The 15,892-nt window shown below is 49.1% G+C and overlaps 1 protein-coding gene across 2 annotated transcripts in view; it reads right to left on the bottom strand.

The window, feature by feature from the left end:
- Positions 1-15,892, bottom strand: part of CTDSPL (CTD small phosphatase like) — a 104,566-nt gene that overhangs the window by 17,488 nt on the left and 71,186 nt on the right. Inside the window, exons 2-4 of one of the 2 annotated variants that reach the window (XM_040965446.1) lie at positions 9,094-9,248; positions 8,190-8,200; positions 1,061-1,082 (exon numbers count right to left, since the gene is read on the bottom strand). In XM_040965446.1, the coding sequence (XP_040821380.1) occupies positions 1,061-1,082; positions 8,190-8,200; positions 9,094-9,248 (188 nt within the window). The remainder of the gene's footprint in view (positions 1-1,060; positions 1,083-8,189; positions 8,201-9,093; positions 9,249-15,892) is intronic. The other variant, XM_040965439.1, reaches the window with a different exon arrangement.

Genomic DNA, 15,892 nt, shown 5'->3' with positions numbered 1-15,892 from the left:
AAGGGCTGGTTGGGTAATGATAGTCAAGGCCAATTGCTTTGGAGAGTCAGTTGTTTAGTCTTCTCTTGCTGATGGCCTTAGACAGGCTGGCTCAGCAGACAGACAGGGGAGAGTGGGAACAGTGGAAGCTGAGGATACCGGTGCTCCTTGCTCCCACCTTCCAGAACAGGAAACAGAAGTTGTGAGGGGACCCCTGGGAGGAGTGCCAGTATGGCCAACCTATGGTACCGGGTGGGTGTGTCCTGTACACTTAGGGATTCCAATGAACGTGACTGCTCTGATCACACAGCCATGGTCCAGCTACCAATACTGCTATAAAAAGTCCTATGTTGGGCCTGGCGCATTGGTTTAACTGGTTAACCCTCTAACTCCAAGTATCGAGATCCCACATGGGTGCTGGTTTTTATTGGCTGCTCCACTTCCCATCCAGCTCCCTGCTTGTGGCCTGGAAAAAGACAGCAGAGAATGGTCCAAAGCCTTGGGCCCCTGCACCTGTGTGGGAGACACAGAAGAAGCTCCTGGCTCCAGATTGGCTGCTGTGGCCATTTGGGAAGTAAGCCAGTGAACGGAGGAATGGAAGATTTTTCGGTCTCTCCTTCTCGCTGTAAATCTGCCTTCCTCCCGCCCCTTAATTAATTACAAAAGTAATTATTTAGTTACAAAAAAAAAAAGTCCTATGTGATCTGGTCACCTAGTACCTGGGCTTGGTGAGCCCAGCTCCAGTGGCATTGAACCTGACTGGACAAAGGAACGCACAGCCATAGCTGCAGCTGCGGCTGGGCGTGAAACGCCAGGCCCTTGGCTTATAAAGACTGGCAGGCTCTTATGGGAGTAAAAGCTGAGGTGCAAACTTGGTCAATAAATGCTGGCTGCCTACGCCTGCTGGGAAAGGAAGCTGTTTGTGCGAGGAACTTCCTACACACCGTGCGATAAGACAACAGCAGAAGGAGAGAGCTCATTGTCAAAAGGGAACATTAGAGAAAGTCCGCAACGTGGGCAGGTTCAAAGGCACAAGATTCTGTGACTGCTTCAGGAAAACGGGAGAAGGAAGTAAACATACGCTGGGAGTGGCAATGACCTGCCTCTGGGGAGACAGAAAGAAAAGGAAGGAGGAAAGAGAGAAAAAAAGCGAGAAAGGGAGCGAGAGAGCGTTTGGAGATCACACATCCCCTGGACCTGAGGACTGAGTGCAGCTACTGTGTGCCTTGGCCCATCTCCTCTGCACCTTTGTGCTGCTCAGGAAATTGGGGTGGTGATGGTGGTGGGGGGCCCAAAATGATCTAGTCAGGCCACCAGACTCTGTTCCGCCTCCCCAGAGCCCTCACTCCCCAGTCCCAGCAAACCAGGCTGGATTCCTGAAGCTCTGGAACCGTTCTGTTTGCTTCAACAGTGGTCCCCTCATGCCGGGAACTTGATCCCACTGTAAAAAGCGTGAATGAAAGAGACAAATACTATGATCTTCGACTCCTAAGAACTTCTGGTGTTTCTACTTATAAGCAAGTTTCTTGTCTTTTTTTTCCCCCTTAAAAAAGACTAAGCTGATGCCCTCTGCGGGGTAGTGGAGACACGTTCAGCAGATTACAAGGGTACCAACACTCTCCTCCAAGGAGGAGGAGGAGGAGGAAAGCTTGTCTTTGTAGGGGGTCCTAAAAATATTCCCAGCTCCCAACATGCCAGCCGTAGCGCACCTGGTGGAAAGAGACCCTTGACTCTAGCGCTGCTAACTGCTGAAGAGAGATAGCACATTTGTCTCCATTTCTTGTGCTGCTGCTCCATTTTCAGTTGGCCCGACTGGGGAGATGACCTAACTGCTCCATGGCTTGCATGCTGTAGTGTTCAAGAGAAGACCCAGTGTTCTACAGTAGGGCGTGTGCCATCTCCTGGGTGTCTCCCTCTGTGGCAGGCAGGTGGCTGGGTGCCCCTCTGGGATCTGCACCATTCAGCAGTGACATGACTGTCTCTGGTCCGCGGTTACCCTCTCCACAGTGTAACAGCACCATCCCGTTCTTCATGCTGGTACGCTCTTGGCAGCTCTCCCCCACTGCCAAGGGCCTTGCAGGCGGTTCTGTCTGGAAGTGCAGGCTGCCTTGAGACTTCTGCACCACTACAACTCTGTGGGATCGAAGCCCAGTTTTCAAGCACTGCTCTGGAGAAAGTCACGCCAGAAGCTCTGGAATAACAGTGTTCCAACACTCAGACCTGCTTGTAGGCCATTGCTCTTGGCGGGGAGGGGGGATGTTGGCCAGAAGCCCTGTGGACCGGGTTGCTGTCCATTGCGGCAGCTGTCCTGTGACTGCATCATCATTGGCCTTTCATCATGGGAACGGATCTAAGTACCTCTAGACGCTCCACACACTGTCGGAGGGGAAAGCAGCACGGCCGGGAGAGAGGTGCAGACAGCCCCTGTACGCAGGCGCACCATCAGAGACACACTTGGCTAGGCAGGAAGCATGTGAGGCTATGATGTGTGGGACCTCGGCAACACATCGGAAGGGGGCAGCCAGATGCCAACTGTGAACTATCAAAGGTCTACAGTTACCGCCCAGGTAGCTATGTGGGCTTGAAACATCACCCTCCATAGCACGTCTGTGCTTGCACCTGCCAGCTGGGCGTGTGTCTGTGTGCGTCACTGTTCTTGCCCTTGTTCCAAGGCTTTCTGGGGGCTGGCTCATTCCTGCCTCTAGAGGCTACTGGGATGGTTATGATCCTGAGTATGGTTGCCACCTCCAGGCTGCTGCTGCAGAAACAGCTTGAAGCCAGAATCTCTAAGACCTCCGTTCTCCATGCCAAAATCAACACTCAGGATGAATGGAACTCTGGGAGTCACCTGTCCCAGCTGCCCAGGGACTTCTGGGGACTGAGCAGCAAGGATCAGGCCCAGGCTTGGTGTTGTGTGTGCCCTCACACGGCGGCATGCAGGTGGTGGCAGGCCCCAACAGGTCTCTGGCTTTGGAGACTGCCCACAGATGCAATGAGCTGTCATGTTCCAAGCACACAATGCAGCACCATCCTCACTTGAGACTTGGCTAAGTAAGCTCAAAGGTAACTTAGTTGTAGACAAAGTCTCTAGGGGTTGGCACCGTGGTGCAGCGGGGTAACGCAGAAATGCCAAGGGTGCAGGGGCCTGGTTTGAGTCCCAGCTGCTTCACTTCCGATTCAGCTCCCTGTCCGTGAACCTAGAAAGGCAGCAGAAGTACTTGGGTCCCTGCTACTCCCACGAGAGACTGGGCTGCAGTTCCCCGTTTCTGGTTTCCATCTGACCCAGCTGCGGCTGTTAGAGCCATTTGGAGAATCAATGAGCAGATACATCTCTCTACCTTCATCTCTGCCACTCTGGCTTTCAAATCCACAAATGAATCCTGTTAAAAGCACTCTGACAAGCAGTACTAGCAGCTGGACTCGGCTCTGCCAGAGGCACGGCCTTCCGAGGGCTCTGTTCCCTGACAGATCCATAGATCCATCACCATGCCACTTCTTCAGGCTGTTTCCTCTGCAGGTGCTGCGGTGACCATGGCAACCTAGGGCAACGTCAGTGAGTGTTCTCCTTTCCCCTCTTCTATAATGTCTCCTTCGCTCCAGGAGAGTCTCTACAGGAATAGTTTTGTTTATTGACTCATTTGAGAGAGAGTTCAGAGAGTCAGTTTTCTATCTACTGCTTCACTCCCCACAGGCCCACAGCAGCTGTGCTGGGCCAGGGGTTTCACGAGGTCTCACCTGTGGGTGGCAGGGACCCAAACCAGGGTCTGCAAGAGGGCAGTGAGTGCCCCAAGTGATGTTTTGACCGGTGTGACAAATGCTGCCCCAGCAGCAGTTGTTGAATTAGTGGGATTGACAAAGGCACGCTGTGAGGTGATGGCAGATCCTGGGGCAGCGCCCCCACCCTGGTCGTGCCCCCACCCGTGGCTCACCTCGCACCCCTCCTGTCCATCAGTTCCCCATGTCCCCCCGCATCAATGTAGATGGAGTACGACCAGCACCTGTTTGAAGCAAACTCCTCCTTGGAATTTTTTCCCCTTGAATTTCTCAGGCTATTCTGGGATGTTTTTCTTTCACATGAATTTAAAATCTGCCAAGAAATACAGCATGTTTCTCCATAAACAAAAAAACCATAATGTCATGACCTTTTAATGAGTTTAGCCCTTTTTGGGTAGGTTTTCGGGGCTTGCAAAATAAAAAACAAAGCCAGCTGTAAATAGACTCATTTTGCATCTTTTCCACATTTCTACCAATTATTTCATTTTCTGATCTTATTCCATTAGCCAGAAACTACCAATGAATTCTGACGTTATCTGCTGTTAATTTTTAGAGGATTTATTTTATTATGCTTAAGTACTTTCCGTCTTATATTTGGTGGCATTGTCGGTTACATATGAAGGTTTATAATCTATTATACACTTCATTAGACATTTGACTACAATTAAATGCCCCTATTTATCTCGTCTAATGTTTTTAGTATTTTTTTTTAATTTGTATATTTAAAAAGAAAGATTTGCAGAGAGGCAGAGAGAACTTGCATCTGTTGGTTCACTCCGTAAATGGCCGCAATGGCTGGAGCTGAGCTGGTTTGAAACCAAAAGTTAGGAGCTTCCTCCTGGTTTCCTACATGGGTTCAGGGGCCGAAGCACTTGAACCATGTTCCATTACTTTCCCAGGCCACAAGCAGGGAGCTGGATGGGAAGTGGAGCAGCTGGGATATGAAGCGGCACCTGTATCATTTGCTGGTATTGCCGGCGGTGGCACTACCCGCTACCCCATAGCGCTGGACATGTATATATGTATACATATATATATGTTTATATATCTGACTTTGCAATAAAAATAAAATAAATAAATGTTAAAAAAAAAAGAGGGCCCGGCAGCGTGGCCTAGCAGCTAAAGTCCTCGCCTTGAACATGCCGGGATCCCATATGGGTGCTGGTTCTAATCCCAAGGCTTTGGGACCCTGCGCCCGTGTGGGAAACCCAAAAGAAGTTCTTGGATCCTGGCTTCGGATCGGCATAGCATCGGCCGTTGCGCTCACTTGGGGAGTGAACCAGCGGACGGAAGATCTTCCTCTCTGTCTCTCCTCCTCTCTGTATATCTGACTTTCCAATAAATAAATACATCTTAAAAAAAAAAAAAAGAGTTTGGGGAGAGATCCAGGAGGTAGGTGAGAACTTATCGATAGCTGGCCCCCTGAGTGACAGCCGAAGAGCCAAGGAGGTTTGCCATAGTCCCCCTCTCCTGCTGTGACAGTTATGGAAGTGAAACAATGGGACTTTCCTCAGCGTAGGTCCAGGAATGTGGAAGACAGTTACGTCATCTGGCACAGTAACTCTGCAGCGCATGGAATGTGCTGGTCCTGGGGCGGGTGCTGTGACACATCAGGTTAAGCCACTGCATGGGCTTAGAATGGAGTGCCTGGGATTCAATCCAGCCTCTGTTTCTGATCCAACTTCCCACTAACGTGCTTAGGAGGCAAAAGATGATGGTGCAAGGAGTTGAATTCCTGCCACCCGCTGCTGGACAGAGTCCTGGGCTCCTGGATTCAAATTGACCAGGTCCAGCTGTTGGGGGCATTTGGGGGAATGAGCCAGTGGATGGAAGATCTCTCTGTGTCGCCCTCTGCCTTTTCCAATCCATATATGTAAATTTAGATGAGCTCTAGGATTTTGGAGCACTAGTACGATAATAAACATACTGTCAATTATTTTTAGGTTGAATGCATGTCAAAATAATATATTGGATATGCTGAACTTCAAAAGTGTTATTAGAATGGACTCCATCTGCTTTTAAAGCTGTCATTTGGCACGTGGCTCCTAGAAGAATTTAAATCACCTATGTGATCTACAATGCTACTTCCACTGGCCAGTGTCACGGAACAGAGGCATAGCTGATCCCAGGAGTGCTTTAGAACTGGGGTTTTGAGGCCACCCCTGAAGCAAACCCAAGCCCATGGTGAGCACTGCAGCTACTCGGCAGTCATTCATTTCATCCTCTTTCCCGCAGGGGGTTGCATCTTTCCCTTGCTGCCACAGGCAGTCTGTGATAAAAGCTCTGGTCAGAAAAAGGCTCCTGTAGCTGTTTCTTGGTGACAGCAATTGCTTTCTGTTAAAAAGAACACCTGCGCTAAATGCCGTCCCTCTCTGGCCCTTCTTCCCTTAAATATAGCTGCAACGCCTGAGGCTTCTGATTGGAGGAAGCAGGCAGCAAGCCAAGGATGGTGGTGGAGCAGAAGGCTGAAGAAAGGACAGTGAAGACTCTGGGTTCCCGACGGGCATCATCAGGCCTCAGGACCAAACTCAGCACCTGCTTGCCTGCCTGCCTCAGGCTTCCTAAGTGGCAAGACAATCCCCTCCTTGTTGAAGCTATTGTTTGTCAGTCTTCTTTTACTTGCTGCCAGAGTCATTCCTAAGTGCTGAGCAGCACATTCTTGGCAGTAGCCTGCAGCTGCGTGTGTCAGCTCACTGGTGTGTCTGGGAGATGTGTGAGGAAAAGGCGGTTCGTCCAGCCTGGCGCTGGGCTTGGCTGCTGTGTTCTGTCCACTGTGTTTAATCTGTTGTTGCTCTTCCCTCAATGTTGATGGCTTATCACTTTATTTCTTCCTTGCTATTTTCCATGTCTGCTATTGTGCTGTGCAGTTTTATTTCCACATTTTCTATAATTCAAATTGGAAATCTTTCTCACCCACATGTCCGTGTATTTTCACCCTCTTTGAATACCTGAAACATGTAGTCCTGTCTCCTTAATGGATGCATGCACGGTTGGTGATTTACGAAGCTCTGGGTTTATAATTTTATTCTCATGCCAGTGAACATTTAGTAGTGCTAATGAGAACTCTGACACTGTTGCCCCCTCCAGGCTCTGCCAGCAGGTCTACCCAGGTTTTCAAAAGGAAATTTTCATTTTTTAAATACATTTAAAAATTTTTTTTTTAATTTGTGGGAGAGAGAGAGTGCATGCCCATGCGTGGGTTCATGCCCCTAAATGCTTACAACACTTAGACATCCTGTTTGGGCTACAGGCAGGAGCAGGGGCTCAACCTCCCACATGGGGGGCAGGAACCAATCAATGCTGCTTTCCAGAGTCAGAATCCATGAATCCATGCAAGATGGCATCAGAGTCACAGCCGGGAATCATATCCAGTGACTTAGCTGCTGGGATAAAATGCCTGCTCCCAGAGAGGACGTGTCAAGGGTCGGGCCATACACCTCCCCACATCCACGTTTACTTGGAACATGACTTTATCTTCTAACCATAAAAGCATAGTTTGCTTATTTCTGAAAATTTTGCAAGAGGGGGAATAAAAGCACAGAAAAAAGAAAGCCCTATAAACATAATTTTACCTGTTGACATTTTGTGATATAAACATTTATAAGCTTAGAAGCATGCGTATGTGTGAGAAGACTATGTAAACGCTGTGGCTATTCTTGCTTATATTCCAGCTTACTTTTTACTACGTAACATACTGTGGACATTTCTTCATATCAGCAGTATTTATGTCATGACTTTTAACACTGCCATTTCAATGGCTGTATATTGCTTGATTGCACAATTATTCTGCAGATCTTTTAATCAACTGTCTTTAAACAACAGGTTAATGACACTTTTACCACATGATGCTTTATGTGCTTATGAAAATTTTGCATTTCATACTGTTTTCAGAAGATACTTATTCAAAAAGAAGAGAGACAGAAAGAGAAGGAAAGACAGAAAGATCTTCCACCTGCTCATTCACTCCCCAGATGGCCGCAACTGCCAGGTCAGAGCCAGCCAGAAGCCTGGAAATCTGTCAGGGTCTCCCACCTGCATGCAGAGTCCCAAGCACCCGGGTCAGTTTCCAACGTGCTTTAGTAGGAATCTGGATTGGAAGCAGAGCAGCCAAGACTCCCATCAGCACTCTAGAAGAGACTGCACGTGTCTCAGGCAGTAGTTTAACTTGCTGTGCCACAGATCCAGCAAGTGTGCTTTCCAATTGTATGGAACTGCTTGCATTGACAAGACAGGCAAATGTTTAAGGTTTGAGGCCATGTTACTGGATCAGGTTATTCTGGGTTTATAGATTGAGAAACTGTACTGTGTCCCATAAAAATGGACAAGATTATATGTTGAACATCAATGACAAAATAGGAGAAAGAATCATCTTGCCAAACAGTCATCTGGAAAAGTGTCACATTCTTACCAGTGATCAATTTATGTTCTCATCTTACCGCGTGTCACCCTATGCTGAGTCCAAATATTATCTTTAAAAACATTTTTCGATAATTTGACAGATGGGGAAGGGTATCTCATTGTTTTTGTTTGCATTTCTTCGGTCACCAGCCATGCTGAACAATTTTTTCCATATGTTTACACGGTGGGATGCTTGTCCTATGTGTTCATGTTTGATCAGCTGCATTTCTTATTTTGTGAACTGCCAATTCATGTCCCCTGTGTGTGTTATTTGGTACATAAAGTTCTATGACTGTGGTGTTCCCCAACTCGATCCTCAAACAATACCCTTTGTCTCTTCCATTAATTTTTTTTTTTTTTTAGCCCCAAAGTCTATTTTGACCGCGGTCAGTACTGTCAGCGGTGTTCATCCAGCTGACAGCGAGGGGTCTCATGGCTCATTGTGACACTTCCAACTCTTCTCAGTCACTTCGGTCTCAGATGGGTCTACTGGACAGCACGTGGTAACTTTGACCGATGGTGACATTTTTCAATCTGATACATACAGAAGGACGCAGAGCACATGACTGCTAAACGCAAGGCAGGTAAACTTCATTATATATATTTATGGTCAGCTCATCTCCCTGGGTTTTGTGTTTTTCTGTGTCTGCTACTGGTTCTTTAGCACTTTATGCATTCAGCTTCCTCAGAAAGAATGCTATAAAATGTGTATTGACTCTCATGAACTTCTATTAAACTTGTTCTTTAGTTGCCAAATGGAAATGACTGAGATGCCCTTAGTAAAAAAGATTACATCTGCGTTCGTGTGTGGGTGTGACTGCACATATTTATGTCAATGGCTGCCCCCATTCCGTCCCATCTTCCTAGTCAAGACACTGGTCAGGGATGGGACAGAGGTGCCCGTACAATGTGCTGAGTGCATGGTTCCCCACCAGCACTGACCTTCTGAAGCCCACCATTCTCCTCCACCAGAGGGGGAAGCACACTGGGGTTGCTGGACGCAGGAGCCTCCACATGGTAGTCCCGGAAGCAGCAGAAGAAGGAGCTAAGGATGCTTCGGCTCCTCTGCTTCTTCAAGCTGACGTTGCACTGGGATGCTGTGGAGAGAGACAGATCACATGTGTAGCCACCCATGGAGGGGGGCGGGAGGTTGCTAAGCAATGCGAAAGTGGGGCCGAGCCTCTGGAGCCCAGAGACCAGACTCCAAGGGTGGGGGCATTTGCTCGGGACAAGAGGGGCAGCCCATGCAGCCAGACTCCGCCAGCTGGACAAAGTCCTGATCTCAGTTGCCAGGGCGGCTTGCTCATTAACTGAGCCCTTCTCGCCAACGGCAACCCTCTGTGCTCCTGAGCCCTGTGAGTGGAATCTATCTTGTCCCAAGCAACACTTCAAAGCAAATGTCTTGACAGGCACGGGTCAACTCCGATGCTCTCTGGGATGCATCTCTCCACCTGCAGGTACCGAAAGTCACTCCAAAACCAAGTTATTGGCTAGCCCAAGTTATCGGCTGCTCCCTGCTCACTCTGGAACCTGACTTCCTGGGTTAAGAAACATGGATATGAAAGGGCAGAAGGGAACCCTCTTCTTCAACTTGGCTGTTGGGCTTGAAGATGACAGGGCTAACACGCACTGAGCTCAGGGCTGAGGCTTCCCTGACACGTAACACAAGGCGGAGGTGAGGGCTGGGAACTTGTGCCCTGGCTCCAGCAGGGCTGGCCTGGGGCCAAGCCCATTTTTGCAATCCTGTGCTTTGGCCTGCCCAGGACTCAAAACACAGGGTGGGGTGACAGATCCTTTTTGTTTACCCAGAGTGCAAGACAAGCTTCCACAAGTCAGAAACAAGAGGCAAACTTCAGTAGAGATGAAAAACACACCTCGAGGGGAAGAGGCTGGCAACTTGGAGGGGCAGGAGCATCTTGCCTGGGAATGCAGCTGGGGCTGTCCCACCACATACCACGTCAGGGTGGGTCGGCCTTGCTCTGAGCTGAGGCCGTGGGCAAAAGGGGCCACACGGAGGGTTAATGGCATAACTGTCTGTGCAGGAAATGATTTAAGCCCACACTAGGACTGTTAAGGAGTTTATCTCCCCCAGAAAGCAATTCTGGCACAATTCCTCTTTTTGTGCACTTAGGAGTGATTTGTGTAGCACCTTTCCTCCCAAGAGGATTTTAAGACCTTTGCTAAAAGTTTTAGGACACTCTCCTGCCAGCAGTAATACCCAAATGTATTTGGTATGGAAATTCTGAAAAGGACAGGACAGCTGTTTTTCCAGACATTCCATGGACAAGGATGGTCTGTAGCTTGAGTTCTGGATGCCTGAATTTCAGATCTTTGCTCTCTGCAGAGGAGCTAAGATGGCTGGCTGTTTCTGTCTTCCTGGTGACCCCCAGGGTGCACATGACAACACCTCAAGGCCCACATGCCAAGCCATGCCACAGGATTCAGGCAAAGGACCTTCCACAATGGCAAGAGGCTACTGGTCCTGTTTGCGGAGGGCCAGTCCTCCTCTCCCAGGATGCTCAGTGCCGGCCACTTCAAGAACACCACTTCAAGCAGGTGTTTCTGTTTCTGAGCTAAGAAAACCCTGACCACTCATGGGGCTTCTGCCACGGAATTGAACCCAAGTGGGCCCGTTCCCGCCTGTGCCATGCTGAAGGCAATCTCGAAAAAGCTTTGGATGATGGAGGAAGCATGCCACATTTAGGGGAGAGAAATGCCTGCCCATAAACTGGCACTGAATATAAGTGGTTGGTTAGACGGCTTCACGGTTACCTTGGGGTTTTGCTTTTAATGCCACACTTCAATAGTTTAGTTACAGCCACCTTGAGGGTTTTGATTTTTATGCCATGCTCCAATAGTTTAGCCAGGGGAAGGAAAACATTAACGTCTCCCTGGCTGATAACACATTTTTCTGCAAGTAAACAAGAAGCTTGTTCAGGTCCTGCACAGGCCGAGCTGCCTGCACACAGCACCTTCTCAGATCCCTGGATCACACAAATCTCTCATAACCAACCAATTAACACAGATACTAAAAAATAAATACTCAATATAAAATACTACTGAGTATATTTGAGTATACTCAAATACTAAAAAAAAAAAAAGACATAAATCTAGAAACAGTAAATGAACTGTAATTTCTTTAAAAAAAATTTATTTATTTTCATTGGAATTTCAGATTTACAGAGAGAAGGAGAGACAAAGAGAAAGATTTTCCATACACTAGTTCACTCCCCAAGTAGCCGTAATGGCCACATCTGAGCTAGTCCAAAGCCAGGAGCCAGGAGCTTCCCCCAGGTCTCCCACACAGGTGCAGGGTCCCAAGGTTTTGGGCTGTCCTCCACTGCCTTCCCAGGTCACAAGCAGGGAGCTGGATGAGAAGTGGGGCTGCCAAGATTTAAACCGGTGCTCATATGGGATCCTGGAACATGCAAGGCGAGGACTTTAGTCACTAGGCTACTATGTTGGGCCCACTATTTGTAATTTCTTAAAGGATTGATTTATTTAGTTGAAAGAGTTCTAGGGGGGAGGGAGAGAGATAGATATTTCATCTGCTGGTCCACTCCCCAGATGGTGCCAGTGGCCAAGGATGAACCAGGTCCAAGCCAGGGGCAAGGAGCTTCATCTGGGTCTCCCACATGGGTGCAGGGGCATATACACTTGGGCCAGCCTCTATTGCTTTTCCTAGCTTATGATCAGGGGGCTGGATTGTAAGTAGAGCAGCTGGCAATCACCCGTATGGGATGATGGCAATGTGTCACGTGACAACGCCGTCCCCACTATCTGTAATTTCTACCTTTTGATCAGTACTATACAAAGCTGCTGAGGGAGTCAGTGAGCTCCTGGGGTAGGAAGCTGGCAGTTTGGTCACTGCTCCTTTCTTTGCACTAAGATGGAAAGAACTGGAAACAATCCCATTTCGATGCTGTACCTGCGCCATTTCTTATAAAATCAGGTTAGGTTCAGGGCATGCAGGGACATTTGGGAGGCTCGGGCTCCCTAATGTCCCCAGTGTGCTGAAGATTTTCAGGAAGTGCGAGGATTTTCGCAACCTTAGCCAGCTCCATCCTCGGTACTTGTTGCTCCTTGAACAAGGCTTAAGCTGGGGCCTCTCTGGGTCTCAGGACCCTATTGCCTTCTATCCTATCAACTGGTTCAGCTAGTATCAGACCAGGCTGAAGCCAGGAGCTGGAAACTCAGTCTAGGCTTCCCACCAGAATAGCGAGAACCCAACTGCCTGAGCCATCACCAACTGCCTCCCAGGAAATTAGAACTGGGTATTGGAGCCAAGGACCACAACCCAGACACCACAGGATGGAATGCAGACATCCTAACAGGTTGCTTAACCACCATGCCACAAGCCTGTGGTCCTACACAGGTTAACAGTCCTGTTGAAACTGTTCTTTAATCAACTTTGGGAAGCCCGAGGGAGATCAGCCCATCCTTCGTAAGGTCGACCTTGAGTCTGGTTCTTGCACTTTTCCACTTGACTTCCACTGAATCAAGTCAGGCAATAGCAGTGCTTTCAACCACCGGTCATATCCACTCCTGGCATACAGAATCTCCAAGGCAGACACACAGGACCTCAAAATCTAAGGAGACCCACTTGAAAACAAAAAAAGGTACTCACCAGTGCTCTTTTCTGCTCTGACCTCTTTGGGCAACCCTCGGGCTTTTCCACACACTTGTCTTTCCCTGTACACACACATTCCTGCTGTACCTCTGTCCTTGGTCAAGATTCTAGCTCTCTAGGTTTTTTTCTCAAACGCTTCGCTAACGAGACACCAACGAAAAACTTGCTGGTGGCCCAGAGTACGTAGGAATGAAGTCTAAGGCACGTAGCCCTCCTTGGTACAGTGGGTTTGGGAAGTTATTTTGCAGGAGTTAACAGGGAAGCAGAAGTTTCACACTTTCATTTTCTACCGGACTTAGGAGGAAGAGGTCATCAAGCCATCCCAAAGTTTTGCTGCTGCTCTCTCCCTGCTAACCGTTCCTGCTCTGTCCAGCACCTGCCCAGCTCCCTCCAGGGTGGCCTCCACACATCTCTGGCATCCCTTCTCCCACGGTTTCACTGGCTGGCTGCCGGGCGTGGTTCGGAGGCAACCTCTCCCAGGAGGTGATTGTTCTCAGGTCACTGCGTGTGTGGCAATGAAGTGGCTCAGGCTTCAGCACGCAGCCCTCCCCGACAGCCACACTACCGACTCACCTGTCTACTGCACGCCTGTTCTTGTGCCCCCTCTTCACCCAGGATGCCAACCTTCTTGCTCGCTGAGCTTGGTCCTGGTATCCTCAACAGCTCTTAAGTCTGTGCTCAGCAGCACCCTGTCCCCACCTTGCCACCCCACCTAGACTCTGTTTTTGTGCCTGCGTTTGTCTCCCTTCTGCCGATTCTGAGTCCCACACATCCATTCCCCAGCAGATGGCTGACCCACAGAGGCAAGGCCCTGAAGCTGACCAGTATGGGTCTGAATGCTGGTGCGACCAACGACAGTATGAGACCAGAGTGAATCATGTGACTGCTTTGGGCGTCATTTTCCCTATATATTTGCAAAATGAAGACACTAAGGTACCCAGCTTGCAGGTTTGCTGTGGGAACGAAAGGAGCCATTATCAAATGCTCAGAATGGGGCCTGGCACAGGGCAGTCGCTCCATGCATGTCAGTTTATTGTTATAATTAGCCCCTTAAACACCTCTGCTGGGTGAGGGAGTAGGGCTTTTGCGGGCAAATTCCAGATCAAAGGCTGGATTCTACGGGCAAACACTTCTTCATTAGTCTCTAGCCACTGGGAGACATGCTCTAACTGACCTGGGTTATATAAACTGTAATTTAGAAAGAAAAAACAAGTGAAAACAAAACAAAACAAAAATACACACACACAAAAAAAGAAAGCGAAAACAAACAAAATATCAGGAAATAATTCTGCTGTAAAAAGGGAATGCAAAGATGGGACGGAATAAGGAAAAGGCTGACTGTCGCAGGTAGAGGGGCCAAAGCAGCTCCCTCGGGGCCTACATCTGAAGCTCCTGTTCCCAGCATGCCGCTGATCCCAGGGCTGCCCTAGCCGGAGGCCCACAGAGGACACAGCACACCAGGCATATCCACCTGCCGGCTCCCTTGCTGAGCCATCATGGGTGGCTCTTTCCCAGTGGAGGCCACTCTCTCCGTCCTGCTTATGGAGACCTGTGGGGGTGAGTGTAGGGAAATTTGGGGTAAAGGTAGAAGGGGTGACTCTGAGACGTCACTTCCTCCATCTGCCTGGACAGGCCTGTGTGGAGCAGAAACCTTGTGGAGGCACGTGAGGAGCGAGAGCTGTCAGGCGTAGGCCTCAACTGTGGTCCTCACGTGTCCACTGGAGGGACAGAATGATATCAGAGAGGGGACAGGTACATGGCTCTGTTTTCCTGCATCTGCCTGGGAACTGACACCTTAATCTGGGCCCCTGCAGCCCAGCAAAGACCCTTCTTCCCAATATTCTACAGTCCTTTCCTCCCCTCTGCCATACTGGACATCACAAGGTTTATGACTGGGGTGGTTTATGATGGACACACACCCACACACATTGCTTTACTTTCACAGCAAATCAGTCCTCTATCCTAATATGAGATGGGAAGTGTTCCAAGCACCTGCCCAGCAGGAAGAAGCAGTATCTTCAAAGGACCAGCGGTGGCTAGGGAAGTTCACGTACACAGTATTTCCTGTTTGCAAGGACTCATTACCCTTCTTTTGCGTAAAAGTTGAGTTTTCCTCTAAGGGATCGGTCTCAGCCCGCTAATGTTCTACGCACCACCAAAGGGCAGCCAGCCAGAGCTTCATGATTGGCTGAGCCAGGGGCACATGACACAACCTGGGCGGGACACTCACACAGGGGTTGTTGCAAGAGATGTTTCCTTTCTGTTGAGGGTATCCTAAGATGACAGGGGATAAACCTGGGGCTTAGAAGACAAGAGTGAACTGTGTTTGTACTATCTGCCAAGTAATGGATCGCTCTGAAAATGTAAGTGGCTGTGTTAGGCGGTGTGGAGACTGCCATGGGGTTGGGGAGAAGACAGAGCTGTTTAATGAGAGATCTGATCTTTGGTTCTGAAACAACGAATTTTGTGAAGATGGGGACGTGCAAAGCCATTTCTGGGGCCCCAAGAAGGGGTGGCTGTCCAGACTTGGGTATGGGGAGGAGGGGTCTGACTTGTCGAACACCTTCAAAGGGGGGCTGAGTTTCTTAAAACTGACATAGCGGGAGGAGCAGGGAAGTAGGGGACAGCAAGGTGAGATGACAGACAACATGCAATGTTTGAGAAGGCAAAGCCATGGCGAGGAGGATGGGGTGCCTAGACACCATGGTGATGAGTCTGTAGGTGGGGCGACAGGATTACATCTGTACCACGGATGTCACTGTGTCACTTCTGACATGTCACTTGGAACTAGTTAGACTAAATTTTAATTTGTTTAATGTAAATGAAGAGAGAGGAGATATCTTTCATCTGCTGGTTCACTCCGCAAATGACTGTAACAACTGGAGCCGGTCCAAAGCCAGGAGTCAGAAGCTTCTTCTGAGTCTCCCACGTGGGTGCAGGTGCGCACAGACTTGCACTATCCTCCACTTCTTCCGCAGGCTCATTAGTACAGAGCTGGATCAGAAATGGAGCAGCCAGGACTCAAATCAGCACCTGGATGTGATGCTGGTGCCACAGGCAGAAGCTTATCCTGCTACGCCCCAGTGCTGTCCCCACAGTTCAGTTTTATGC

Source organism: Ochotona curzoniae, unplaced genomic scaffold (genome assembly GCF_017591425.1).
Source record: "Ochotona curzoniae isolate NIBS_2020 unplaced genomic scaffold, NIBS_Ocur_1.0 contig_1302, whole genome shotgun sequence".
Taxonomy (NCBI): Eukaryota; Metazoa; Chordata; class Mammalia; order Lagomorpha; family Ochotonidae; genus Ochotona; species Ochotona curzoniae.
This window is presented reverse-complemented; position numbering and strand designations above follow the sequence as displayed.